The sequence below is a fragment of the Salmo salar genome, chromosome ssa15 (assembly GCF_905237065.1).
Source record: "Salmo salar chromosome ssa15, Ssal_v3.1, whole genome shotgun sequence".
Classification (NCBI taxonomy): Eukaryota; Metazoa; Chordata; class Actinopteri; order Salmoniformes; family Salmonidae; genus Salmo; species Salmo salar.
The window spans coordinates 26,585,117-26,612,117 of record NC_059456.1 but is presented as its reverse complement, the minus strand read 5'-3'; the positions used below and the strand labels follow the sequence as shown (position 1 = coordinate 26,612,117).

Sequence of the window (27,001 nt, the reverse complement as noted above, 5' to 3'; positions counted from 1 at the left end):
TCCTGGTAGCGCCTCCATGCTCTGGACACTACGCTGACAGACACAGCAAACCTTCTTGCCACAGCTCGCATTGATGTGCCATTCCTGAATGAGCTGCACTACCTGAGCCACTTGTGTGGGTTGTAGACTCCGTCTCATGCTACCACTAGAGTGAAAGCACCGCCAGCATTCAAAAGTGACCAAAACATCAGCCAGGAAGCATAGGAACTGAGAAGTGGTCTGTGGTCCCCACCTGTAGAACCACTCCTTTATTGGGGGTGTCTTGCTAATTGCCTATAATTTCCACCTGTTGTCTATTCCATTTGCACAACAGCATGTGAAATTTATTGTCAATCAGTGTTGCTTCCTAAGTGGGCAGTTTGATTTCACAGAAGTGTGATTGACTTGGAGTTACATTGTGTTGTTTAAGTGTTCCCTTTATTTTTTTGAGCAGTGTATATAACGCCAGTGATAAACTGGGGCCACTCTCCAAGTGTAAAAAGTGAATAAAAATATATTATGACACAAGAAGAAGGATAACATGCTACAACAGATTTGTTCAGTTCAGTTTATTGATACCAACAATGACAGAAAGCACAGAGAAATGGTGCAGGTCAGATCTTGGAAGACATTTGTTCACAGATGAAGTAATTTATGGAATTGCTTCATATCTTTCCTTTCCTCTGTATGGTGTGTGTATGACTGAAACACATTCATCCTGTGTCTCTTAAGACCGGGCGCGGTATGCCCTCGCCCTCGCCCTCACGCCCACCCTTACTCTCATGCCAGACTGTGCAGGTGGGGATGCCTGTCGTGGTGTCACGACGGCGCCGCCACACTCCCTCTGGCAAACGTCCCTGGACACAAAGTTGTTGGCATTGCCATGGCAACCACCATACCAGAACTGGGTGCAGCTGCCAGTGGCTGAGTTGTAGTGGAAGCGGGATGTCCAGTTGGCACAGGGTCCATCGTCACGTGACAGGGAGCACATATGGCCGGACTGAGCATAAGCTGGGGCAGAGTGGTCCTGCAGAGAGAGAGAGAGAGAAAGTCAGACACACGCACACACAGAGAGACATACATACAGAAAGACAGGCAGACAGACAAACAGGTGGTATAGTAAGACATATATATATTTAACCTTTATTTAACTAGGCAAGTCAATTTAAGAACAAATTCTTATTTACAATAACGGCTTACACCGGCCAAACCCATGACGACGCTGGGCCCATTGTGCGCCGCCCTATGGGACTCCCAATCACGGCCGGTTGTGATACAGCCTGGATTCAAACCAGGGTGTCTGTAGTGATGCCACTCTGGTATAATGGGTGGTAGCAGCTCTTACCGCAGGTGGGTGGTAATCAGCACATCCTGCCCTTCCATGACCCTGAGCAGGAGTCACCCCATCCAGACAGCAGCCGTACCTGACAACCAGACACACACACAGGTAAGATATAGAAAACAAACCAACAGGTAGCTGGTATGGACAGGCACACACAAAGACAGGTGAGACAGAAACACGGACACAGACGGCATCCATATAGGCCAGGGCTGCCCAACCCTCTTCCTGGAGATCTACTGTCCTGTAGGTTTTCGGTCCAACCCTAATTTAGCGTATCTGATTCAGCTAGTTAAGGTCTTGTTGAGCAGCTAATTAGTAGAATCATGTTTGTTAAATTAGGGTGGGACTGAAAACCAAAAGACATTTTACATATTTAGCAGACGCACAGTAGTGAATGCATACATTTCATTTCGTGCATTTATTTATTTGATAATATATATATATTTTTCTTTGTACTGGCCCCCCGTGGGAATCGAACCCACAACCCTGGCGCTGCACACACCATGCTGGCGTTGCAAACACCATGCTCTACCAACTGAGCCACAGGGAAGACCTGTACGGTAGATCTCCAGAATGAGGGTTGGACTGAAAACCAACAGGATGGTAGATCTCCAGGATGAGGGTTGGACTGAAAACCAACAGGATGGTAGATCTCCAGGATGAGGGTTGGACTGAAAACCAACAGGATGGTAGATCTCCAGGATGAGGGTTGGACTGAAAACCAACAGGATGGTAGATCTCCAGGATGAGGTTGGACTGAAAACCAACAGGATGGTAGATCTCCAGGATGAGGGTTGGACTGAAAACCAACAGGATGGTAGATCTCCAGGATGAGGGTTGGACTGAAAACCAACAGGATGGTAGATCTCCAGGATGAGGGTTGGACTGAAAACCAACAGGATGGTAGATCTCCAGGATGAGGGTTGGACTGAAAACCAACAGGATGGTAGATCTCCAGGATGAGGGTTGGACTGAAAACCAACAGGATGGTAGATCTCCAGGATGAGGGTTGGACTGAAAACCAACAGGATGGTAGATCTCCAGGATGAGGGTTGGACTGAAAACCAACAGGATGGTAGATCTCCAGGATGAGGGTTGGACTGAAAACCAACAGGATGGTAGATCTCCAGGATGAGGGTTGGACTGAAAACCAACAGGATGGTAGATCTCGAGAAGAGGGTTGGGCAGCCCTGATATAGGCCATTGAGTTAAAAGTCACTAGTTGGACTGCAAGTAACATACATTTTTGTCACAATCAACCTCTTTGTGCCATGTGTGTGCAACACAACGCTATCTCTATCTGAACGTTATGTAATGTTCTGTAACCGTTCTGGGCCGTACTGAACAGAACCAATGTCTTACCGGGTGCGTTCACAGTCATCTGTGGGACAGCCCTCTCCTCTATGCCCACCAGCGGAAGTGTGGCCATCCGGGCAGCAGCCATAGTATGACTGGGCACAGTGGGGACCAACCACGGTGGTGGAGTAAGGGTCATACACTGTGTTAGTGGCTAAAGAGAGCAAACACACATAAGGTCACATGTTTACATAATGTATACAAATAGCCTATACTTAATGAGAGTAGCTTACCAAGACAAACTTCCAAAAGGACTAATTCAAGGTAAAAAGGAGTTGGAGCACTCCACAAAGAAAGGCAGAGATTTTTTTTTTTTTTCACTCTGAGGAAGACGTTAGCTTGGCGTTGAAACATCAGTCGTCTGTTCGCATCCTGTTCAATGGATTAAAGTGAGCAAAAATAAATACATCTCTGCCTTTTCTTTGTGGAGTGCAACAACTCCTTTTCACCTCAAATTAGCCCTTTTGGAAGTTTTTCTTGGTAAGCCCTTCTCATGATTTTTGTCATTGTTGTTGATCACCTTTCCTTTCCTTTGTTTGGTGAGGTACGAAGGCCCACCTGAACTCTATATTATACTTAAAGTACATATACAAAAAGTAAATACCCACCCGGATAAAAATGAGCATGTAAGAATATGTAGAACTGAGTGTGTTTATTTTTTAGCTAGACAGTATATTTAGTAGTGGTAGGTATGTTTAGCTAGACAGTATATTTAGTAGTGGTAGGTATGTTTAGCTAGACAGTATATTTAGTAGTGGTAGGTATGTTTAGCTAGACAGTATATTTAGTAGTGGTAGGTATGTTTAGCTAGACAGTATATTTAGTAGTGGTAGGTATGTTTAGCTAGACAGTATATTTTTAGATATAGGCCTACCAGTTTGGCAAATGGAACGTGTGATGTATATATGTAGCTACGATTTTATGATGGATTACAACACTGCCTAGACCACTCAAATTCAACTCTGGACCTCAAAGCTAGTTCCTGGACTGATTCAGACCTGGGATACCAGGTGGGTGCAATTAGTTATCAGGTAGAAGACAAAACCAGCAGGATCTGGACCTCGTAGGGTCAGAGTTGAATACCTTTGGTCTAGACAGGGAGGACTGGGACATACAGTATGTACCATAAGAGAAGTGTGTTTTAGCACCACCACCACAGGAGGTTGGTGTCACCTTAATTTGGGAGGACGGGCTCATGTTAATGGCTGGAGCTGAATAGGTGGAATGGTATGAAATATATCAAACCTATGGTTTTCCAAGTGTTTGATGCCATTCCATTTGTGCCATTCCAGACCTTATTATGAGCCGACCCTCCCCTCAGCAGCCTCCACTTACCACCACCAATCAACTTACACCACTGTGCACACACCCCTCGTTACTATGACAACTAGCATAGCTATGTCAGCAAATAACTGCTGTCTGAACATGCACAAATCCCATTTGATCACTTGTAACTTGCTGATTGGACAATCTGTAGACCAAAACAGATTTGAAAAACAGAACTGATTGGAGCATTAAGGCTTGCAGGGTAAACAAGGCTTCAGAGAAGTGTGTTTTAACCTGAGGATAGATAGTCTCATAGTCAACTGTGATTTATTGGAGTGAGAAATTAGTGATAAATAAACAGTAAGCTATTTCTGTCTCTACTTTAATTATCCCAAGACAGTATACGAACATTGGTGATTATAATTTCACACACAAACTGATACACACACGTACCTGAAGGGTTATAAGGCACAAATCCTCTCAGAGTTCTGTCATGTCCTCTTGGGTCATGGACACTTGGTACACCTATACAGAGAGGGACAAGGATGAACACACACACACACACACACACACACACACACACACACACACACACACACACACACACACACACACACACACACACACACACACACACACACACACAGGGATTGGACTCACTCTGGGCTTCATGGCAGGCCTGGGTGTTACAGTGCTCCACAGTGGGGGGTCTGGGATGGGGGGAACATCTGTCCTCCCCATGTGGGTTCTGTTCTATGTCCATACACACCACCCTTCTCTCACGCACCCCTCCACCACACTTCTTAGAGCACTATAGGGACAAAGAGAGGGAGGGAGAGACAGAGGGAGAGGGCAGTGAGAGAGAGTAGGATGGAAGGATAGAGAGGGAGAGAGTGACACAAAAGTAAGGAAAGATGAGAGGATACATAAGAGTGAACTGTAGTCTGTCAAAAGTATCTCTCTCATTGTTTATGTATGTTATTTAAAGTGTTTTGTAATGTAGGATTTTGACCCAATAAAAAAAAGGTATCTGTCTCACCAGTCCGAAGTCATTGACATGCCAGCTGATGTGGGTATGGCAGGCTTGTTTGTGGCAGGCCTGGACTGTGGGTGGGCGTGCCAGACCGCTGCAGGCCTGCTCCGCAAGATGCTCTCCTCCCGCCCCCACACAGAACACCTCCCTGGTCTGCTGGCCATCACCACAGCTCACTGAGCACTGGACATTGGACATATCAATTAGGGAATTTAACGGCAAAACAAAATCTGCAATCTGAAAATCATTCTGTGGCGACACTGTAGTTGGTCAGTACAGTAGTTTACACCTTGCTAGAGAGGTACAGTATAGTGAACATGATTTTGCGTCCCGACAGATACATCTTGTTGACAGAGAGGTTTGGGAAACACTCTCCTAATCTACCCTCTGTCTTCATATTGCTAACGTTGACTCTATACTGGCCATACTGGTACCCGGTACCCAGTACCCAGTATTCACCACACTGTAGCTACCCAGTACCCACCACACTGTAGCTAACCAGTACCCAACACACTCTAGCTCCCCAGTACCCAGTCCCCACCACACTGTCGCTACCCAGTACCCGATACCCACCACTGTTGCTACCCAGTACCCACCCAGTACCCGGTACCCACCACACTGTAGCTACCCAGTCCCCAGTCCCCACCACACTGTCGCTACCCAGTACCCGATACCCACCACTGTTGCTACCCAGTACCCACCACACAGTAGCCACCCAGTACCCGGTACCCAGTACTCACCACACTGTAGCTACCCAGTACCCAACACACTCTAGCTACCCAGTACCCAGTCCCCACCACACTGTCGCTACCCAGTACCCGATACCCAGTACCCACCACACTGTAGCTACCCAGTACCCAGTCCCCACCACACTCTAGCTACCCAGTACCCACCACTGTAGCTACCCAGTACCCGGTACCCAGTACCCACCACACTGTAGCTACCCAGTACCGGTACCCAGTCCCCACCACACTGTAGCTACCCAGTACCCGATACCCACCACACTGTAGCTACCCAGTACCAGTACCCGATACCCACCACTGTAGCTACCCAGTACCCGGTACATTTTGTTTTAACATTTTAGTAATTTAGCAGAAGCTCTTATCCAGAGCGACTTACAGTAGTGAATGCATACATTTCATACATTTATTATTATATATTTTTTTTCTCCCCGTACTGGCCCCCCGTGGGAATCGAACCCACAACCCTGGCATTGCAAACACCATGCTCTACCAACTGAGCTACAGGGATACCCACCACACTGTAGCTACCCAGTACCCAGTGCTCACCACACTGTAGCTACCCAGTACCCAGTGCTCACCACACTGTAGCTACCCAGTACCCGATACCCACCACATTGTATCTACCCAGTACCCGGTACCCAATACCCACCACACTGTAGCTACCCAATACCCAGTACCCACCACACTGTAGCTACGCAGTACCCAGTACCCACCACACTGTAGCTACCCAGTACCCAGTATTCCCCACACTGTAGCTACCCAGTACCTGGTACCCACCACACTGTAGCTACCCAGTACCCGATACCCACCATACTGTAGCTACCCAGTACCCACCACACTGTAGGTACCCAGTACCCAGTACCCACCACACTGTAGCTACCCAGTACCCAGTACTCACCACACTGTAGCTACCCAGTACCCAGTACTCACCACACTGTAGCTACCCAGTACCCAGTACCCACCACACTGTAGCTGGACACACTGTACTCGGCACACTGCTGCTGGTTGCAGGCCTGCTGGCTGGCCGGCCTGGGTAGTCTCTGGGAGACGCAGTAAGAGTCATCCACCACGTGGGGCGCCGTCGAGTCCTGGACCATGCACTGTACACTACGGTGCTGTGTGCCTCCATTGCAGGGGGCTGAGCACTCGGACCAGGCGCTGTATGTGTAGGCGTACGTGAGGGACTCGCGGTGGCGCAAGTTGGCGGCGGGAGCGGGAGGGGCGGGCGCCACATCACGGTCCATGCCGAGGATCTCTCCGTTGATCACCGCCTAGATATCAGATAACACAGATTAAGACAATATGAGTGTGTGTGTGTGTGTGTGTATGTGTGCGTGCGTATGTGTGTCTGTGAGTGTGTGTGTCTGTGTGTGTGCGTATGTTTGTCTGTGAGTGTGTGTGTGTTTGTCAGTGTGTGTGTCTGTGTGTGTGCGCACGTGCGTGCATGGCATGTTGAATTATTAAATGTCGAATGAAAAGAACGATATAAGGTAAGTGCTAATACCCTACAGATGCCTGCGATACAGATGTCACTGCGGCCCACATAGCAGGGTGTCCCGTCCACCACGGCAGGCCTGTGTCTGTAGAAGAAGTTCTCTCCACGGGGGACGCAGTTCAGCTCACATGGGTTAGACGCTTCACATGTTAACAGCAAACATTAGTCATTCTTCATGTATGTAAAATTAGGATATGGGTAATAATCCACAGTGAAATATTACACTTTATAATTTGCATGTAATTCCCATTGTACCTCCATGGTAAGGCAGCCAGGTGTAGCGCTTGCTCTGGAAGTCCATCCTATTAAACTGGGCACACTGCTCCTCACGGATATCCCTGGAACCCACTGGACATGCCTGCATGGAGCAATTACAGACAATCTCAGTTTGTTGGGGTTTTCATTGGGGGGGGTTGTGTGTGTGTGTGCGTGTGCATGCGTGTACCTGCGTATTACAGGTGCGGTAAGAATTTGAAGATCCCACGCAGTTGTTTCCTCCGTCTGTCCTGCAAATCAAAGAGGAGAGTCAGAAAAACATACAATCCTCATACACACACACACTCTCAACACACACACTCTCAACTCTCAACTCTTTCTCTGTCTCTCTCTTTCTTTCTCTGTCTCTCTCTCTTTTCTCTCTCTCTCCATCTCTCTCTCTCACACACTCTCTCAACTCTCTCACATTCACTTTTTTTTACCTTGCTGTGATACATTGCCTGGTCCTCATGGCTACTCCTGTGCCACAGGGGCGGCTGCATGGCCCATAGGTTCCGTATTCTCCCCAGTAGTCATTGCTGGGCGCCGTTAGCTGGAACACAACAGCAGTGAGCACACCAAACACCATAACCCGCCAGTAAACACAGTACTCGGTAAGTATACACCAGAATAGCAAGTGGATAACATCCTATCACCACAAACAATTACATATCATTACACAAACCTTTTACACACCAGTATGGTAATGATATAAAATCCCCACATTCCAGCTGTTTTTGTAAACAAAATATATGACTATGTGTGCCTGTAATGTGTAATGACATGAGTCGTGTTGTATTATTGCTGTTTTATATACATGTTGGGGTATTATGTAGTAGTATTGGATCATCATATGTATTTCCGGTTAGTTTTTGTTTTGTTTGTCTTTCATTGAGGGTACTCACTGAAAATCTGCTTTGTATAACATTGATATATATAGGAAGCTCCAACAGTATTGGGACAGTGACACATGTGTTGTTGTTTTGGCTCTGTACTCCAGCACTTTGGATTTAAATGTTACAAAGATCACGAGGTTAAAGTACAGACTGTCAGCTTTAATTTGAGGGTATTTTCATCCATATCGGCTGAACCGTTTAGAAATTACAGCACTTTTTGTACATAGTCCCTTCATTTTAGGGGACCAAAAGTATTGGAAAAAATGCACTTATATGTGTATTTATGTATACTGAACAAAGATATAAACCAACATGCAATAATTTCAACGATTTCACTGATTTACACAGTTCATATAAGGAAATCAGTCAACTGAAATAAATTAATTATGCCCTAATCTATGGATTTCACATGACTGGGCAGGGGCACAGCCATGGGTTGTCCTGGCCCAGCCAATCAGAGTTTTTCCCCACAAAAGGGCTTTATTACAGACAGAAATATTCCTCATTTTCATCAGCAGTCCGGGTGGCTGTTCTCAGACGATCCCGTAAGTGAATAAGTCAGATGTGGAGGTCCTGGGCTGGCGTGGTTACAAGTGGTTTGCGGTTGTGAGGCCAGTGGGACGTACTGCCAAATTCTCTAAAACGACGTTGGAGGTTGGACATTCTTGCAGTCAGCTAATTGCACGATCCCTGAAAACTTGAAACATATGTGGCATTGTGTTGTGTGACAAAACTGCACATTTTATAGTGGTCTTTTATTGTCCCCAGCACAAGGTGCGCCTGTGTAATGATCATGCTGTTTAATCAGCTTCTTGATATGCCCCACCTGTCAGGTAGATGGATTATCTTGGCATAGGAGAAATGCTCACTAACAGGGACGTGAACAAAAATATTTCTGGGATCTTTTATTTTAGCACATGAAACCAACACTTTATATTTTGCATTTATATTTTTGTTCAGTATAGTAAAATGTTAAGTGTTTGGTCCATATTCCTAGCACGCAATGATTACATCAAGCTTGTGGTTCTACAAACTTGTTGGATGCATTTGCCGTTTGTTTAGGTTGTTTCAGATTATTTTGTGTCCAATAGAAATGAATGGTAAATCATATATTGTGTCATTTTGGAGTCACTTTTATTGCAAATAAGAATAGAACATGTTTCTAAATACTTCTACATTATTGTGGATGCTACCATGATTACATATTGGCCTTAAATGAATTGAGAATAATGATGAGTGAGAAAGTTACAGAAGTACAAATATCATACCCCAAGACATGCTAACCTCTCACCATCAAGTCAAATGAAGTCAAGCTTTATTTATCCATCAACGCAATGTGCTTTACAGGAAAAAAATATTTAAAAAAAACAATGAAAATAAAGCTGAAATATTTACTACACAAAAAACATAAGATAAAATCAAAAGAATGACAAACTGAACAAAAAAGCACCCTGAGGAAAAGCAAATCTAAAAATGTGTTTTAAGATCTATTTTTTCATGTTTCCAGTTTCAGCCCCCTCGGGTTCTCTGGCAGGCTATTCCAGAGGCTGGGGGCATAGTAACTAAAGGCTGTCTCTCCATGCCCTCTTGGTCCCCCTCGGGTTCTCTGGCAGGCTATTCCAGAGGCTGGGGTCATAGTAACTAAAGGCTGTCTCTCCATGCCCTCTTGGTCCCCCTCGGGTTCTCTGGCAGGCTATTCCAGAGGCTGGGGGCATAATAACTAAAGGCTGTCTCTCCATGCCTCTTGGTCCCCCTCAGGTTCTCTGGCAGGCTATTCCAGAGGCTGGGGGCATAATAACTAAAGGCTGTCTCTCCATGCCTCTTGCTCCCCCTCAGGTTCTCTGGCAGGCTATTCCAGAGGCTGGGGGCATAATAACTAAAGGCTGTCTCTCCATGCCTCTTGCTCCCCCTCAGGTTCTCTGGCAGGCTATTCCAGAGGCTGGGGGCATAATAACTAAAGGCTGTCTCTCCATGCCTCTTGGTCCCCCTCGGGTTCTCTGGCAGGCTATTCCAGAGGCTGGGGTCATAATAACTAAAGGCTGTCTCTCCATGCCTCTTGGTCCCCCTCAGGTTCTCTGGCAGGCTATTCCAGAGGCTGGGGGCATAATAACTAAAGGCTGTCTCTCCATGCCTCTTGGTCCCCCTCGGGTTCTCTGGCAGGCTATTCCAGAGGCTGGGGGCATAATAACTAAAGGCTGCCTCTCCATGCTTCTTGGTCCTAGGCTTTGGGATAGTTAAAAGTGCCAGAGGACCTGAGGGACCTACTGGGTACATAACTTAAAACCATGTCTGACATATTGGGGTGCACAATCCTGGATTGATTTAAAAACCAATAGAATAATCTTAAAATGAATTCTAAAACTCACAGGCAGCCAGTGCAGACTTTAAAACCGGTGGTGTGTGTGCTCAGTCTGGTGTCGGTCACTACCCATGCTGCATCATTCTGTATGTTTTTACAGTTGACAAATTACCTTCTTGGGTAGACCATTACAATAGTCAAGCCTGCTTGTAATAAAAGCATGGATGAGTTTTTCTGTATCAGCCTGAGAGAGAAACGGCCGCACCTTGGCAATGTTCCTCAGGTGGTAAAAAGCTATTTTGGTCACATTCCTAATGTGTGATTTGAAATTGAGTTCAGAATCAAAAATAACACCTAGGTTTTTTACTTTTTATTGTCCGTGAATTAAAATGTGCGGCTAGATTCTCTCTCTGTGCTTTGGCTCCAACAAAAAGTACCTTGTCTTGATTTACCTATAGGAAGTTGTGAGCCATCCAAGTATTTGAATCACTAATACAGTCTAATAATTTATCCGTGGAGCTAAAATCCTCTGGTAACACAGAAATGTAAAGTTGTGTATTATCTGCTTAGCAGGGAAAATCAATGCTGTGCTTTCTGATAACGCTGCCAAGGGGTAACACCTATAAACTGAACAGTATCGAACCTTGTGGAATGCCACGTGACATGTATTTTCACTGAGTTATCTTCAACAAGGGTGACAAAAACTCTTGACCTGTTAAATAGGTCCTAAACCAATTTAGAACTGGACCGGAGAGACCAACCCACCTCTCCAGTCAGTCCAGAAGGACATCATGGTCACCAGTGTCGAATGCAGAACTTAAATCTAAGGGTACAAGGACAGACAGCTGTTTGGCATCTGCGTTGACTCTATGATCATGTATCACTGTAAATAAGGCTGTTTTTATGCTGTGGTGGGCACGGAAAGCAGATTGGATTTTATTCTAAATACGGTTGGCACTTAAAAAATAATTTAGCTCTTTGAACACTAATTTCTACAGAATTTTGCTTAAGAATGGAAGGTTGGAGATTGGCTGAAATTTGCTAAGAGCTGAAGAATCTAAATTACTTTTCTTCAGAAAGGTTTTCACCATAGCAGTTTTTAGTGCAGTGGGGAAAGTGCCTGTGAACAGGGACTGATTAACAATAGCTTTCACTTCTTCAGATATGCAATTAAAAACAGTTTTGAAAAGGTGGTGGGGATAGGATCGAGATGGCAGGTAGAAGACTTAAGTTGTGATATCCCTTTCCTGAGCATGTCTGTGTCAACCAGGGTAAATAAATCCATAGTGCCTTTGTGTGCTAGGTTAGGGGACATATCACCAAACTTCACATCAGATCTTGACTGATACCCAGCCTAATGTTGGTTATCTTATCTCTGAAATATGCCGCAAACTCATCACATTTAGATGTGGAGGAAAGTTCACATAGGTCTGGGGGGGTAGGATTTATCAGGCCATCAATGGTCGAGAAGAGCACTCTCGAATTATTCAGATTATTAGTGATCAAGTTAGAAAATGAGCCCGTCTGGCATTTCTAATTGCCTTGTTATATATGCCAAGTTACTGTCTCAGAATATCATAATACACCTGTAACTTTGACTTTCTCCACTTCCACTCTGCCTTTCTGCTATTTCTCTTTAATTGATTAGTTTCCTCACTCATCCAAGGGCCTCTTTGTTTTGCTGTGGCCCTTTTCAACTTGAGCTATGGCATCAACAGTTGCCCTTAAATTGCAATAAAAACGATCAACTAAATCACCACGAGAGGAAGGCAGAATAGGTGATGGAGTATTGTTCATAAACTCAATAAATCTGTAGCAACTTCAGAGGTAAGATAGCGCTTCTTAATGCGTTCAGTATTACCCTGTGCTATGGGAAACAGGGTAGTAAAAAAATACAAATAATAATAAAATACAATAACAGGAGATGTGAGTATTTTTGAGGTGGGGGGTATGGTATTGGTGAGTCTGTAACTTTCTCACACATCATTATTCACCTGTATGTTTTTTTAACCCAAGCAATACATCAAATCAAATAGGTATCACTCACAGAAGATGATGGTACAGCCAGTAACTGCAGGAGAACCAGGACCAGTAGGATGTTCATGTTTACTAGCAGAGATAGGAAAAATACAAAGGTGCCTAAACGTTTGCAAAAATGTCCAAAATACAATAGAATATATGATCATCATTCAATCGTACCTTTTCAAGATCTCTGTAGTTCAAATCCACTCCTCTTGCTCAGTGTCCCAGAAGGATGTGCACTCGCCCTGGAGACAGGAAAGCGACTGACACTCAGTTATCAGCCCTCTTAACTTCCCAGCTCTCAGAGCTGTTAGCTATAGTACAGGTGTCCGGTTACAATTAACTCCTTGCATGAAATTAACGCCTTTTAAATTCAATTCACTTTGCTCCTTTCAACTTGGATTTCCCCCATCACTTTGTTTTTCATATTTTTTGTTGTTGCTTTTTATCAGGATACATACCTATTTTGGGGTAAAACTTTTCTTCTGTTCATTCTGGCAAACTATGATATTCAACTCTGTCTGAAGTGACATCCAGGCCAATAATGTGTTGGTAGTACAGTATGTTATTGTGTACGGTATTTGCTACATCGACCTTGTTGCACACAGACATTGATATATTGTAAAGCAGGACAGGGCAGAGCAGGACACCATAAGAGCAAACAATAACACAAAATGTACCTTTTATTTTACAGTGAAGAAATTACCTCTGATCATTACACAATAATAACCAAGGAATTACAACACTGAATTACTCTTTCTCTAGGAATCAGTCTATGAAGCACCACTAGGCTAAACAGGTAGTTAGTTACCAGTTATATTCTTTGAAGAAAGTACCAGAAAGTACCCATTATTATTCCACAACCATTATAGTACCAGGTAAGAGGTAAGTATCAGTGGTATCAGTAACGTAGAATAAAGTGAACAATTGGAAGGACAATGAAATGATCCTAGAATTCAGAACGTATATTGTGATGGGGAAATGATAACAAAGGTCTATAGTGTGGAGGTGTGGGCTGATTGTCTCTAGACTTGATTCTGGCTGTTATAATAAATTGTTCTCATATATCTGATGATAATGATTGATGACAGAGCTAGTTACCGAAAGTCCAAGGACACACTGACGATTCACATGAATGTATACACACATAGGTATTGTATTGCACCATTATGTATCAAGTATATACTGTACATGCTGTGTGATTCAGTTTAAGACTGCAACAATCTTCTGCTCTGCTGTGGATTGTTGTTCCCTTTTTGCTATTATTAAACCTAATTCATTGTACCAGCTGCCACTCTTTCTTAGAGGCCTGAGTTTTCCTTATTACAAATATACACATCCATAAAAGCATAGAGTATAACAGCTGGAAAAGACATGGTTACACACATCCAGAGACAACAGTTAGTTAAGTCCTTTAAAGGTTTGTTTGTGGCTCAACTTCGTGCGACGTTTACCACTCCAACCGCTGAAAGTCCCTTTTGCACACCCCACAACCCCACTAAACACACACCAAGTCACTGAAATCACCTTAGGGGGTTATTTCGGAGTTATTTCAGTGTGAAAACAGAGGAAGAGCAATGCCAGGGTGGGGAAGGAATCATGCCCTGTTTCTGTGTGTTAGGGTGCCATTAGTAGCGGTTCCCATGCCACGTTTTCACCAGACAGGAGAAGACAGTAGACATTACGGCTTCTCTGCTGGGGAACACACAGCCACACGGAACCCTGGAATATATACTTTAATCTAATCAGTAGGCTATCTATCCTGGGGAGAGAAAGGGGAGGGGGAGGGAGAGGTAGAGAGAGAGAGAGGGAGAAACACAAGGCAGAAAAAGAGGGGGATTTCTCAGTCAAAAGCAGACGAGACAGAGTGCAGGAGAAAGGGACGAGACAGAAAGCTGGAGAAAGGGACAAGACAGAGAGCAGGAGAAAGGGACAGAAAGAGACAAGACAGAGAGCAGGACAAAGGGGCAAGACAGAGAGCAGGACAAAGGGACAAGACAGAGAGCAGGAGAAAGGGACAAGACAGAGAGCAGGAGAAAGGGACAAGACAGAGAGCAGGAGAAAGGGAAAGAAAGGGACAAGACAGAGAGCAGGAGAAAGGGACAAGACAGAGAGCAGGAGAAAGGGACAAGACAGAGAGCAGGAGAAAGGGAAAGAAAGGGACAAGACAGAGAGCAGGAGAAAGGGACAAGACAGAGAGCAGGAGAAAGGGACAAGACAGAGAGCAGGAGAAAGGGAAAGAAAGTGACAAGACAGAGAGCAGGAGAAAGGGACAGAAAGTGACAAGACAGAGAGCTGACGTGGAGAAGTGTCCTCCGATGACCTGAAAGCCCAAATCAAAAATAACTACAGTATGTAATGTGTAGAACTGTAGTTCTTTCTGGTCGGTTCTGAACTACTTTGGTGACCATATTTCAGGTGCTCCCAACTGGGTTCAAACCCATGGTCTACTTCATGCTACTGCGTTAGCTGTGAACTAAAGCCTAGGCATTAGCTCAGGGAGCTAACGCTAGTCTTCAGGTCTCAAACAAGACTGTTAAACTTGCATAGGCTCAGATATGACAGATTGCTCTTTGATTGACTCATCCCTCAACATCAAAAACAGCTAAATAAAAACGCTAAAAACACCATTCCACAAAGATGTCTCCCCCCTCCCGTATCTCCACAGAGAGTGATACATCTCTATCCTCTCTAAACCCACCACACAGTCTCTGCTCTCTCAAGTGTCCATTTGGTTTTCCATAGAGCAGTCTGGGACAGAATCTGAATCAGTCAGTCTCTCATGGGTTGTGTTCAGTATATCGCCAAACATTTCGCAGAGCAAATGAAAATCTTCACTCTCATTGGAAACATCCAGGTAGTATCTCCCGGTTTCACTCCATTTCAAAATGATTTCTGCCAACTGAACACCACAGCACTCTTTTCCACTCAGAGCTGCCTGTTGAGCTTCTGCGCTTGCCTCTCCTTGGAGTTGAAGGCGAACTTGGTATCCTGCAGCTCCTCCATGGCGTCCATGGCCTCCTGCATGTCACGGGACAACGCCTCGTACCTCTCTGCCAGCTCTCTCCGCTCCTGCCTCAGCTCCAGCACCATGCGGGTTAGCTCCGTCATGTTGTGGCCACAGTGGCCCCGGAGCTGCTCCACGTCAGAGAGGAGAACCTCCATGCTGTTCATCAGCTGCTCTAGGCGCTCGGGAGACACCAGCATCCCGCCCTCCCCCATCCAGACTGAGAAAAGGCTGTAGTGAAGAGGCTTCACAGGAAGACTAGCAGATGGCCTGGAGTCAGCTAATGGGGATCCAAAGAAAGAAGAAAGAGAAATCCAAACCAGGAAACAGGAATGTAGCAGTGATCAAACCAGGAAACAGGAATGTAGCAGTGATCAAACCAGGAAACAGATATTTAGCGGTAATCAAACCAGGAAACAGAAATGTAGCGGTAATCAGAGGTGCTGATGATCAACAAGTAAAGTGGGAAAGAAATATGAGTACAGAGTTAAAAGAAAAATGCTAGAAAAAACAAGAAGAAAGTAACAGAGAAAGAGAAGTGGCTCCTGCTCTTATTCTCTCTGTAAAAGGTTTTTAAGCTTCTTCTGGCTGAATACAGGTCTAAGGGTAATCCTCTGTGCTTTGTGTGTTTGTGTGTGTGTAATAGAGAGTACAGTATGTCTGCACAGACCATAGTGTGTCTGCACCTGTGTGTGTTCAGCCTGCTCTCTGACGTCTGCTGCTCACTAATCCGCTTACAACAGCTAACCTGACCTCCACCCCACAGTCAGGGTGCCTGCTTACCTCCCACTCCATCATCCTTCCCAGCCTGAATTTGTCTGTCTGAGTCAAGGTGATCATAGATCACAGAATTCCATATAAGACGCAGAGGCAGAATGTGAATTACGGGGGTCGGCTCCCCTGAATGAGACATGAGCTCCTCTAAAGGTAACAAAAGTAAAAGTTGTTTTTTTGGGGGGGGGGGGGGGGATCATTTGACAGAGATGTGCGCCGACAACAAGATGTGCGCCTCTGTCTCAGAATGTGTAGCCCAAGTATCTGATGCTTTCTGGACTAAAACAGTATTACATGGGCTAGATAGAGGGGGTGCTGTTTTGCCCGGATGCTTTCTCTGGTGAGATACTGTAGATTCAGCCACTGTAGATTCAGCCACTTGTGAATTGAAGGAAAATTCTAAAACATTATTTCATACGTTTTTTCTTTTTTTATATTGTTCACATTTTTGGGGAAGATTGGCTTCCCGTGGCATACATGAATACACCCACTAGTAGGCCTAATGACAATCACAATGCCATTACACTTATGGTGTTTAACAGCGCAGCCACAGGTAACCTACTTTTTTAAGTGATTTGTTTGAGTATCAGATGAAAACATCATGACTGGTTGTTCATACCACATTAAAATGTAAATACATTTTTACTGTTAAATTACATGTCTTTACTATTAGACCCATTAAAGTATGTTTCCCATGCTCCTCTGAATGTCACAGTATACTTTTTTCCCTCTGCAGAGGTCTTGCTTTCTCTCTGGCTTCATTATGGTGATAGAAACTGTGAAGACACACAATTCATGAATGTGTAAGTCAATACAATCTATGTACAAGAACTCTAGCATGGGAATATTAAACCTTACCGAAATGACCATGATGTATGAGATGCAGAGGTCAGCTGCACCATTTGATCAGCAGAGGTCAGCTGCACCATTTGATCAGCAGAGGTCAGCTGCACCATTTGATCAGCAGAGGTCAGCTGCACCATTTGATCAGCAGAGGTCAGCTGCACCATTTGATCAGCAGAGGTCAGCTGCACCATTTGATCAGCAGAGGTCAGCTGCACCATTTGATCAGCAGAGGTCAGCTGCACCATTTGATCAGCAGAGGTCAGCTGCACCATTTGATCAGCAGAGGTCAGCTGCACCATTTGATCAGCAGAGGTCAGCTGCACCATTTGATCAGCAGAGGTCAGCTGCACCATTTGATCAACAGAGGTCAGCTGCACCATTTGATCAGCAGAGGTCAGCTGCACCATTTGATCAGCAGAGGTCAGCTGCACCATTTGATCAGCTGTCACAAGGAGAAGCGGACCAAAGTGCAGCGTGTGTGTCGTTCCACATTTTATTTACACTGTGAAACTATGCGATACATAAACATAAACTACAGAACAAAACAACAAACCGTGACACAGAGGTGAAACATACACTACTCAAAAACAATCTCCCACAAACCCAGGTGGAAAAAAACCCTACTTAAGTATGATCTAATTGGAGATCATCCCAAACAAAACCCCAACATAGAAATACAAAACTAGACCCTGACAACATAGAAATAGAAAACATAGAAGAAAAAAACCTGTCACGCCCTGACCTACTCTACCATAGAATATAACATCTTTCTATGGTCAGGACGTGACATCAGCAGAGGTCAGCTACACCATTTGATCAGCAGAGGTCAGCTACACCATTTGATCAGCAGAGGTCACTTTCAACATGGGAATGTAGTAACTTTGGTTACATTAGGACAAGATATTTATGACACAAACACATTTGACACCATACCCCACAAGGACCTGGACAAAAGGAACACCTACAGTACATGAGAATGCTTTTTATGAACTACAGCTCAACCTCAACGTCAGCAAGACGAAGGAACTTATTGTGGACTATAGGAAACGTAGGGCCAACCACGCCCCCATTCAGATCGACAGGGCTGTAGTGGAGCAGGTCGTGAGCTTCAAGTTCCTCAGTGTCCACATCACTAAGGACCTATCATGGTCCACACACATCAACACAGGGCATGACAACTCAGGAGGCTGAAGAGATTTGGCATGGGCCCTCAGATACTCAAAAAGTTATATAGCTGTACCATTGAAAGCATCTTGACTGGCTGCATCACCGTTTGGTATGGCAACTGCTCAGCATCCAACCGCAAGGCGCTACATATGTACGGCCCAGTACATCACCGGGCAGAACTGCCTGCCATCCAGGACCTCTGTACCAAGCGGTGTCAGAGGAAGGCCCTAAAAATTGTCAAAGACTCCAGCCACCCAAGTTCTCTCTGCTACCGCACAGGAAGCAGTACCGGAGCACCAAATCTGGGACCAAAACAGCTTTTACCCCCAAGCCATAAGACTGCTGAACAGTTAATCGAATGGCTACTCATACTATTTACATAAACACCCTTTATTATTTATTTATGCATCTTAATTGTTTTGCACTGACTCTACCCACACACTACACTGACACAGCAACACACACACTGCTGCTGTCGTGGTTGGACCTGGTCTCGCTTGAAAAATAGATTTGGATTCTGTTTGACTTGACAATTCCATAAGGACATGGTAGGAGAGCAGAAACAGACAGTCACCCAGGCTAGTCCGACACTTATTAACCAGGCTAGTCCGACACTTATTAACCAGGCTAGTCCGACACGTATTAACCAGGCTAGTCCGACACGTATTAACCAGGCTAGTCCGACACGTATTAACCAGGCTAGTCCGACACGTATTAACCAGGCTAGTCCGACACTTATTAACCAGGCTAGTCCGACACGTATTAACCAGGCTAGTCCGACACGTATTAACCAGGCTAGTCCGACACGTATTAACCAGGCTAGTCCGACACGTATTAACCAGGCTAGTCCGACACGTATTAACCAGGCTAGTCCGACACGTATTAACCAGGCTAGTCCGACACGTATTAACCAGGCTAGGCCGACACTGTTTCAGTATGATATATTGGATAAAGTAATAAAGACAGACACCAATGTCTAGTTCAATAGCCTTGTTCATGCATTGTACAAATCCCTACACGCGGAGTCCGGGGAACAGTCCGGCTAGTCGATTACCTATCAACTAGACTCCGTATAACATCATCCTTTTCAATAGAAAGTGCAAACATAACAGCATAACATTAAATTCTTAACAATCAAGTCATAACAATTAAGAACGCATGACATTTTCTTTTTACTTCAGTTGTCATCTTCCTTTCTTTTTAAATTTTCTTTTTTTCTTTATTTTCTTTTATTTTATTTATTTTTATTTTTTAAATGTTTATTTTTATAAACAGGAGGACAAGTTAACACAGTCTCTTGCTTACAGAGTAAGCCTGTCCGGTGGCTTGCACAGCCGACCCACCCGTGAGTAAGTATTGGCTCTGACAGGGGTAGGATTAGGGCCACGAGCTGGAGAGCTTGGTGGGGTAGAAGCCTCACCTTCAGTTGGCTCATGTCTCAATTCTGCACCTCTTACCCTTAGGCCTGGACTGTGATCCATCTCATCTAGGTGAGTGTATGGCGTGTTCTGGTTTGTCCGCTCTGCTATGCGCAGATCCACCCGATTGCGACGATAGAGGGAGCCACCAACATCCACCAGGTAAGAGCGTGGTGCAACTCTCTGTAGGCACGTGCCCAGCCTCCAAAGTCCTGTGTGGTCTCCCGGCAGCGGTTTCATCCTTATCGTTTCACCCACCTCCAGTTCTGGTAGGTCTCGAGCAGTCCGGTCGTAGAAGCACTTAGCGAGCTGCTTTCTGCGACGCAGTTTGTCCGTGACGCCAACCATGACGCAGGGGCTCAAGTAGCTTGTTAGCTACGGGGATGGTAGTCTTCAGACGTCTGGACAGAAGGCGTTGTGCTGGGCTGCTGTCCATGTTTTCGGTGGGTGTGTTCCTCCACTGTAAGATCGCTTTCCATGGGTCGTTGCTGTCGCGCGGCCCTGCTTAACAGGTTTTTTGCAATCTTGACAGCTGACTCTGCCTTGCCATTTGCTTTTGGGTGTCTTGGAGAGGAGGTTACATGGTCAAACTCCCATTCTGAGGCGAAACGCTTGAACTGTGCAGTGAATTGTGGGCCATTGTCCGTGATTACCTTGTCAGGCTGACCTTGCCTGGCAAACTGCGCCTTGCAGCGCTTTATGACCGTCTCTGCAGACAAGTCAGGGAGCAGTTCAATTTCCCAAAAGTCAGAGTAGTGATCCACAATGAGAAGATAGTCCTTTTGTCTGTGGCTGAATAAGTCCATGCTGACGATTTGCCAGGCCCTTGTGGGCAGTTCGTGTGACATCATGGTTTCCTTTTGCTGTTCATGAGCGTACTCGTTGCACGTGGTACAGTTGCTGACAAAGTCTTTAATTTCTGCTTGCATGTTTGGCCAGTATAATGTTTCACGAGCCTGGCGGTAGCATGCGTCACCTCCAACGTGACTGGAGTGTATGCGGGTAAGCATCTCTGGACGTAGTGATTTGGGAATAATGACCTTCTGACCTCTGAACAAGACGCCATTTTGCACGCTGATCTCATCTCGAAAGGTCCAGTATTCTCTCACTGTGAAAGGTGTCTCCTCTTTCAGGTATGGCCAACCTGCGAGAGCCATGGACTTCAGTGATTGTAGGTGTTCGTCCTTGTCAGTGTGTTGCCTGATCTGGGCTAGGCGGTGATCTGTGACATTTAAGTAGTCTGCCTGATTGATCTGTTGAACATCTTGTTGTTCCTGCTGTAGCGAACAGATGGCCTGCCGCTGATAGGCAGTGCCTCTGCCTGTACATTGTGCCGTTGCCCTGCTCAGTGTGTCGCTGATGTACATCTCTGGTCCTGGCTTGTAAATGACCTTCAGGCTGTAGTTTTGCAGAGTCAGGAGCATGCTTTGAAGCCTCTTGGGCGCGTTGAGGAGAGGTTTACTGAATATGGCAATGAGTGGTTTGTGGTCAGTTTCAGCGGTGACCAGCTCTCGACCATACAAGTAGTGATGGAATCGCTGGCAAGAGAAGACGATGCTGAGGCACTCTTTCTCAATTTGTGCATAGTTCTGTTCGGTGGGGGTGAGCGCTCTCGAGGCAAACGCAACGGGTTGGCCTTCCTGCATAAGGCAGCATCCAAGTCCCCTTTGACTGGAGTCACTCTGGATTGTGACAGGCTTCGTGACGTCGTAGTAGCGCAACACTGGCATGGATGAAGCCAGAGATTTCATCTCCTGCACCGCTGCCTCGTGCTTGGGTAGCCAGTGCCATGGTGTGTCTTTGTCCAGCAACCGGCGCAGAGGCTCACAGACTGCTGATAGGTGTGGCATGAACTTTGCAAGATAGTTTGCAAAACCGATGAGACGCTGTACTCCTTTTGCATCAGATGGGTTTGGCATGTCGAGGATCGCTCGGACCTTGTCTGGGTCCGGCTTCAGGCCTTTGCCGAAAGAATGTGGCCATGGAAGTGGACGTCTTTCACCTTGAACTGTAGCTTCTTCAGGCCAAGACGAAGCTTAACTGTTCGACAGCGCTCCATCAGTGCCAGGAGCTTCACATCGTGGTCGCGTTCTGCTTCATCGTCTGTGTCACCACAGCCTACGATCAGGACATCATCAGCGATGGGTTCAATGCCCTTGAGCCCAGCCAGTAACTCGTGCTGCTTGCGTTGGTATACCTCAGGTGCCACTGAGACACCAAACGGGAGCTTGAGCCAGCGTTTCCGACCCCAGGGGGTCCAGAAGGTAGTCATGAAGCTGCTTTCTTCGTCCAGCTTGCATTGAAGGAATGCATCTCGGGCATCCACCAAGGTGAAAATCCTGGCCTTGGGAAGCTTGTAGAGGACATCCTCTAGTGTCGGCATGATGTAGTGGGATCGTTTCAATGCTTGGTTCAGATGCTTTGGGTCGATGCAGACCCTCAGCTTCTCTGGTTTTTTCACTATGACCATATTGCTGATCCAGTCAGTTGGTTCGGTCACAGATGTCATGTGGCCATCGGCCTCATACTTGTCCAGCTGGGCCTTCACAGCCACTTTCATTGCAATGGGCACATTGCGAGGAGCACACTGGACTGGAGTGATGCTCTCATCCACTTCAAAGTGTACCTCACCAGGCACTGATTCAACGGGCATGTTGAATACATCGTCATATCTGTTGAGTAGTTGTTCTTTGGACAGGGGTCCATGCTGGACATGATCCACAATGTGCAGGTCATTTGGTACAGTGAACTGCATCAGTCCCAGGCGTTCGCATGTAGAGCCTGAGAGGAGAGGATGTTGACTGGTTTTCACAATCTCAAACTCCAGCTTGTGTTTGCGTCCCCGAATAACACATTCGGTCTCAAAGGTGCCCATAGAGCTCATTAGCTCTCCTGAGTACAGCTTTAGTCTAGTATCGCTGGGCAATAGATGCGTGTCAGGTGCCAGATTGATTTTGTCTTTGTAGCTCATTACGTTGCATGTAGCACCGGAATCCAGTTGACATTGTTGTTGCTTGTTGTGTAATCGTAGTGTCACAAACCATTTCTTCCCTCTTGAGTGTACAGCCCCAATGGATTCATGCATGTAAATGTTACTTTCACTGTTCAGCCCTGAACATTGAGTGACATCATCAACACAGTGAATCTTGCCCTCACTCACCCTTCTTTTGCTTTTGAGACACACTTTTGCAAAGTGATTATTAGTTCCACAAGCTCTGCATGGTTTTCCATAGGCAGGGCAGTGCTCTTTGCCACGTGTGTGCGTATTCCCACAGTATATACATGCTACTGGGCTCTCTGTGTTCACCGTTCGTGGTGAATTACTCTGCCTTGATTGGTTTTGCCTGAATGTCTGCCTAGCAACAGCGTGAACAGTGTCAACGTCGGAGCGTGGGGTTTCGATTTCCATTGCTCTCATTCTCATGTCAGTGACTTCAGCAGTGCGGCACATTTCGATGGCAGTTACTAATGTTAAGCCTCTCTCTCTCAGTAGACGCCGGCGTGTATCCTCATTTGCAATTCCCAGTACTATTTTGTCACGAATCAATTCATCTTTCAATCCCCCGTATTCACAAGTGGCGGATTTTTCTCTCAAACGGGTTACAAAATTGTGTACTGACTCACCCTCTTCCTGTTTGCAGCTTCCGAAAACGAACCGCTCGTAAATTACGTTTCTGGCGGGTTTGAAGTAATTCTCCAATGCATCCAATATAGCCTTTGCATCACACTGTTGTCGCGCTGTGAGGGTGAGATTGTGCCGGTAGATATGCCTGCATTCGCTGCCCATTAAACTCCTCAGAGTTGCCGCTTGTACCTCGTTGGGTTTCTCATGTAGACCGGTCGCCAGCGCATAGTCCTCGAATTCATCCCTGAAATTGTCCCAATTAGTATTCCAGTCCCCTGTGAGAACCATGGGATTAGGTGGCGGAATGTTCGCTGCCATAGCGATGGAATAGGAGACTTCTTTGCCTTCAGTCATCGAGGTAGGTAGTGATGCTAGCTAACCAGCTAACAACTAGTTGATCAGTGTTGTGAGTAGGAATCGGCGTGTGTTCGCATATGGAACGTAACCGCGCCTATACTGTACTTAGCTACAAAAATAACAAACGTATGGTTTTCGAGCCACTTCTGATACCATGTTTCAGTATGATATATTGGATAAAGTAATAAAGACAGACACCAATGTCTAGTTCAATAGCCTTGTTCATGCATTGTACAAATCCCTACACGCGGAGTCCGGGGAACAGTCCGGCTAGTCGATTACCTATCAACTAGACTCCGTAACAGACACGTATAAACCAGGCTAGGCCGACACGTATTAACCAGGCTAGTCCGACACTTATTAACCAGGCTAGTCCGACACGTATTAACCAGGCTAGTCCGACACGTATTAACCAGGCTAGTCCGACACGTATTAACCAGGCTAGTCCGACACTTATTAACCAGGCTAGTCCGACACTTATTAACCAGGCTAGTCCGACACGTAATAACCAGGCTAGTCCGACACGTATTAACCAGGCTAGTCCGACACGTATTAACCAGGCTAGTCCGACACTTATTAACCAGGCTAGTCCGACACGTAATAACCAGGCTAGTCCGACACGTATTAACCAGGCTAGTCCGACACGTATTAACCAGGCTAGTCCGACACTTATTAACCAGGCTAGTCCGACACGTATTAACCAGGCTAGTCCGACACGTATTAACCAGGCTAGTCCGACACTTATTAACCAGGCTAGTCCGACACGTATTAACCAGGCTAGTCCGACACTTATTAACCAGGCTAGTCCGACACGTATTAACCAGGCTAGTCCGACACGTATTAACCAGGCTAGTCCGACACGTATTAACCAGGCTAGTCCGACACGTATTAACCAGGCTAGTCCGACACGTATTAACCAGGCTAGTCCGACACGTATTAACCAGGCTAGTCCGACACTTATTAACCAGGCTAGTCCGACACTTATTAACCAGGCTAGTCCGACACTTATTAACCAGGCTAGTCCGACACGTATTAACCAGGCTAGTCCGACACGTATTAACCAGGCTAGTCCGACACGTATTAACCAGGCTAGTCCGACACTTATTAACCAGGCTAGTCCGACACGTATAAACCAGGCTAGTCCGACACGTATTAACCAGGCTAGGCCGACACGTATAAACCAGGCTAGTCCGACACGTATTAACCAGGCTAGTCCGACACGTATTAACCAGGCTAGTCCGACACGTATTAACCAGGCTAGTCCGACACGTATTAACCAGGCTAGTCCGACACGTATTAACCAGGCTAGTCCGACACGTATTAACCAGGCTAGTCCGACACTTATTAACCATGCTAGTCCGACACGTATTAACCAGGCTAGTCCGACACGTATTAACCAGGCTAGCCCGACACGTATTAACCAGGCTAGTCCGACACTTCATATGCGTGCTTTTGAGGCAGCTCTGTTGTGTCTGCTGGGATGAAGGAACAGAGAAAACGTAAAATATTGCATGATGTAGCAGCACAACTAGCTACTTCAATTATTACCTCAGCTTCTTCAGTATCAAACATTGGCTTTATTTGCCTCCAACTTTGACGTTTGTGAGTTTTGTTCTGTAAGCATGTCCTCCGTTGCCTGTTGCTCGTTATGTGTGTTTTCCTGAACCACTTTACACAAGAAGAAGTTCCTTCACATGAACAATAAAGATATTAGAGTTGAATTGAAAGGTATTTTCTTCCTGGTAACTATGTATCAGATTCAGTGATCATTTCTATCTTCAAGTACCAGAAAACACCCAGATATAGTGTATAGTTGGAGCTTGGAAGTACTCTTGTAAATGTTATTGTTCTTCCCTCCAAAGGCAACAGACAGCACAGCAGGTACACATACAGAGCGGTGATTGAGCTCATGGACTCTTTTATTCTCTGGGTAATAACAAATAACATACACTCACTCCTCTCAAACAGAATGAACCAGTCTGAGAAAATGGCCTATTGCAATAATATGGCTAAAGTCGTAATACCGCCAATTAGCCACCAGATGTCAGTCTATACCCATCAATGTAATACAATGTCACTATGAGTGAATATAATAATAATTTGGGGTGTTTATATTTTTCATTTATATAAGTGTGAAATGGAAATTAGGTTTTTGTATATCTCAAACCCCCCTGAGACACCACCAGGGAGGGGAGTCAGGGTCACCATTGTCCAGCACCCCTGGAGAAATTGACATTAAGTGCCTTGCTCAAGGACACAGACTGATTTTTCACCTTGTCAGCTCAGGGATTCGAACAAACAACCTTTCAGTTACTGTCCCAACGCTCTAACCTCGAGGCTACCTGCCGCATATCACATTTTACCAAACACAAATTCAATAATTATGCAACCTAACTTCACAAATGAAACAGTACCTACCTGTGACTGTGAAAATGGCAACAGCCTGTGTCACACTGATTCCAGTGGCTAAAATATCCTAACTCTCATTTTGCGAGAAAAATCGACTTGTTTGACATAGATTGCATCTTATGAAAACGTGTTATTGTAACATCCATTCACAGTTACTCTAAGAACTCAAAAATACTTTAGAGCAGGATGCAGCAGCAGGTAAGTCAGGGATGGGCAGCATTGATGAGGGAGGGGCCACAGTTGTTCACTAGTCTGCGTACCAACATCCAACCCCCCCATACAATCTACCTGCAGTGAAGCCGCTCCGTTTGCGCATATTTTCTCGTCATAAAGTTAATTTACGAAAATCGCTTTTTAGCAAGTTTTCTGACTAGCTAACATTAGCCAGCTAGCTAGCGAGTGTTATGATATGACAATGAATTTGTCATTTGTAATTCGTGTTGTTTAATGATTTAGGGACTCCTGAGAAAACCAGCAAAACAGGCTGTCGTCAGTGGATGTAAATAATCTTGCTAGCTAAAGCATTTACTGCAAATTGAATGTACAATTGTATAAACTTGCCTTGCAATGCAGCTTAAGTAACATAGCTAGATAACTATTTACTTGCTTATTGTGTAGTGGATGATACAAATAACTGCATGTCTATGGATGTGTAGCTCGATACAGTATTTAGCCGACACGTGTATGGACCCTAAAACGTTTGGTATGAATA

General features: G+C 45.4%; 1 protein-coding gene across 2 annotated transcripts; it reads right to left on the bottom strand.

The window, feature by feature from the left end:
- Positions 1-524: 524 nt before the first annotated feature.
- On the bottom strand, positions 525-25,568 carry LOC106571140 (papilin). 2 transcript variants are annotated; one of them, XM_014143859.2, is made up of 14 exons: positions 25,429-25,568; positions 12,864-12,931; positions 12,712-12,773; positions 7,913-8,022; positions 7,660-7,720; positions 7,470-7,572; positions 7,224-7,354; positions 6,682-6,990; positions 4,983-5,159; positions 4,604-4,754; positions 4,397-4,468; positions 2,684-2,831; positions 1,325-1,403; positions 525-1,006 (listed from the first exon to the last, which is right to left on the bottom strand). In XM_014143859.2, the coding sequence occupies exons 3-14, from the start codon at positions 12,766-12,768 to the stop codon at positions 707-709; spliced, it is 1,698 nt and encodes a 565-aa protein (XP_013999334.1). In that variant the 5' UTR covers positions 12,769-12,773; positions 12,864-12,931; positions 25,429-25,568; the 3' UTR covers positions 525-706. The 2 variants fall into 2 exon arrangements, with proteins under 2 accessions (XP_013999334.1, XP_013999332.1); XM_014143857.2 differs by lacking the exon at positions 25,429-25,568 and having other exon boundaries at positions 12,864-13,113.
- Between the last annotated feature and the right edge of the window lie 1,433 nt (positions 25,569-27,001).

Bases quoted from the DNA above. Each gene is read 5' to 3' on its own strand.
- LOC106571140 (XM_014143859.2), bottom strand. From the start codon at position 12,768: ATGAACATCCTACTGGTCCTGGTTCTCCTGCAGTTACTGGCTGTACCA. The intron at 7,573-7,659 runs GTACACGCATGC...TGCTCCATGCAG, and splicing joins ACCGCACCTGTAATACGCAG to GCATGTCCAGTGGGTTCCAG. The intron at 4,469-4,603 runs GTGAGTCCAATC...CTCTCTGTATAG, and splicing joins GGCCTGCCATGAAGCCCAGA to GTGTACCAAGTGTCCATGAC.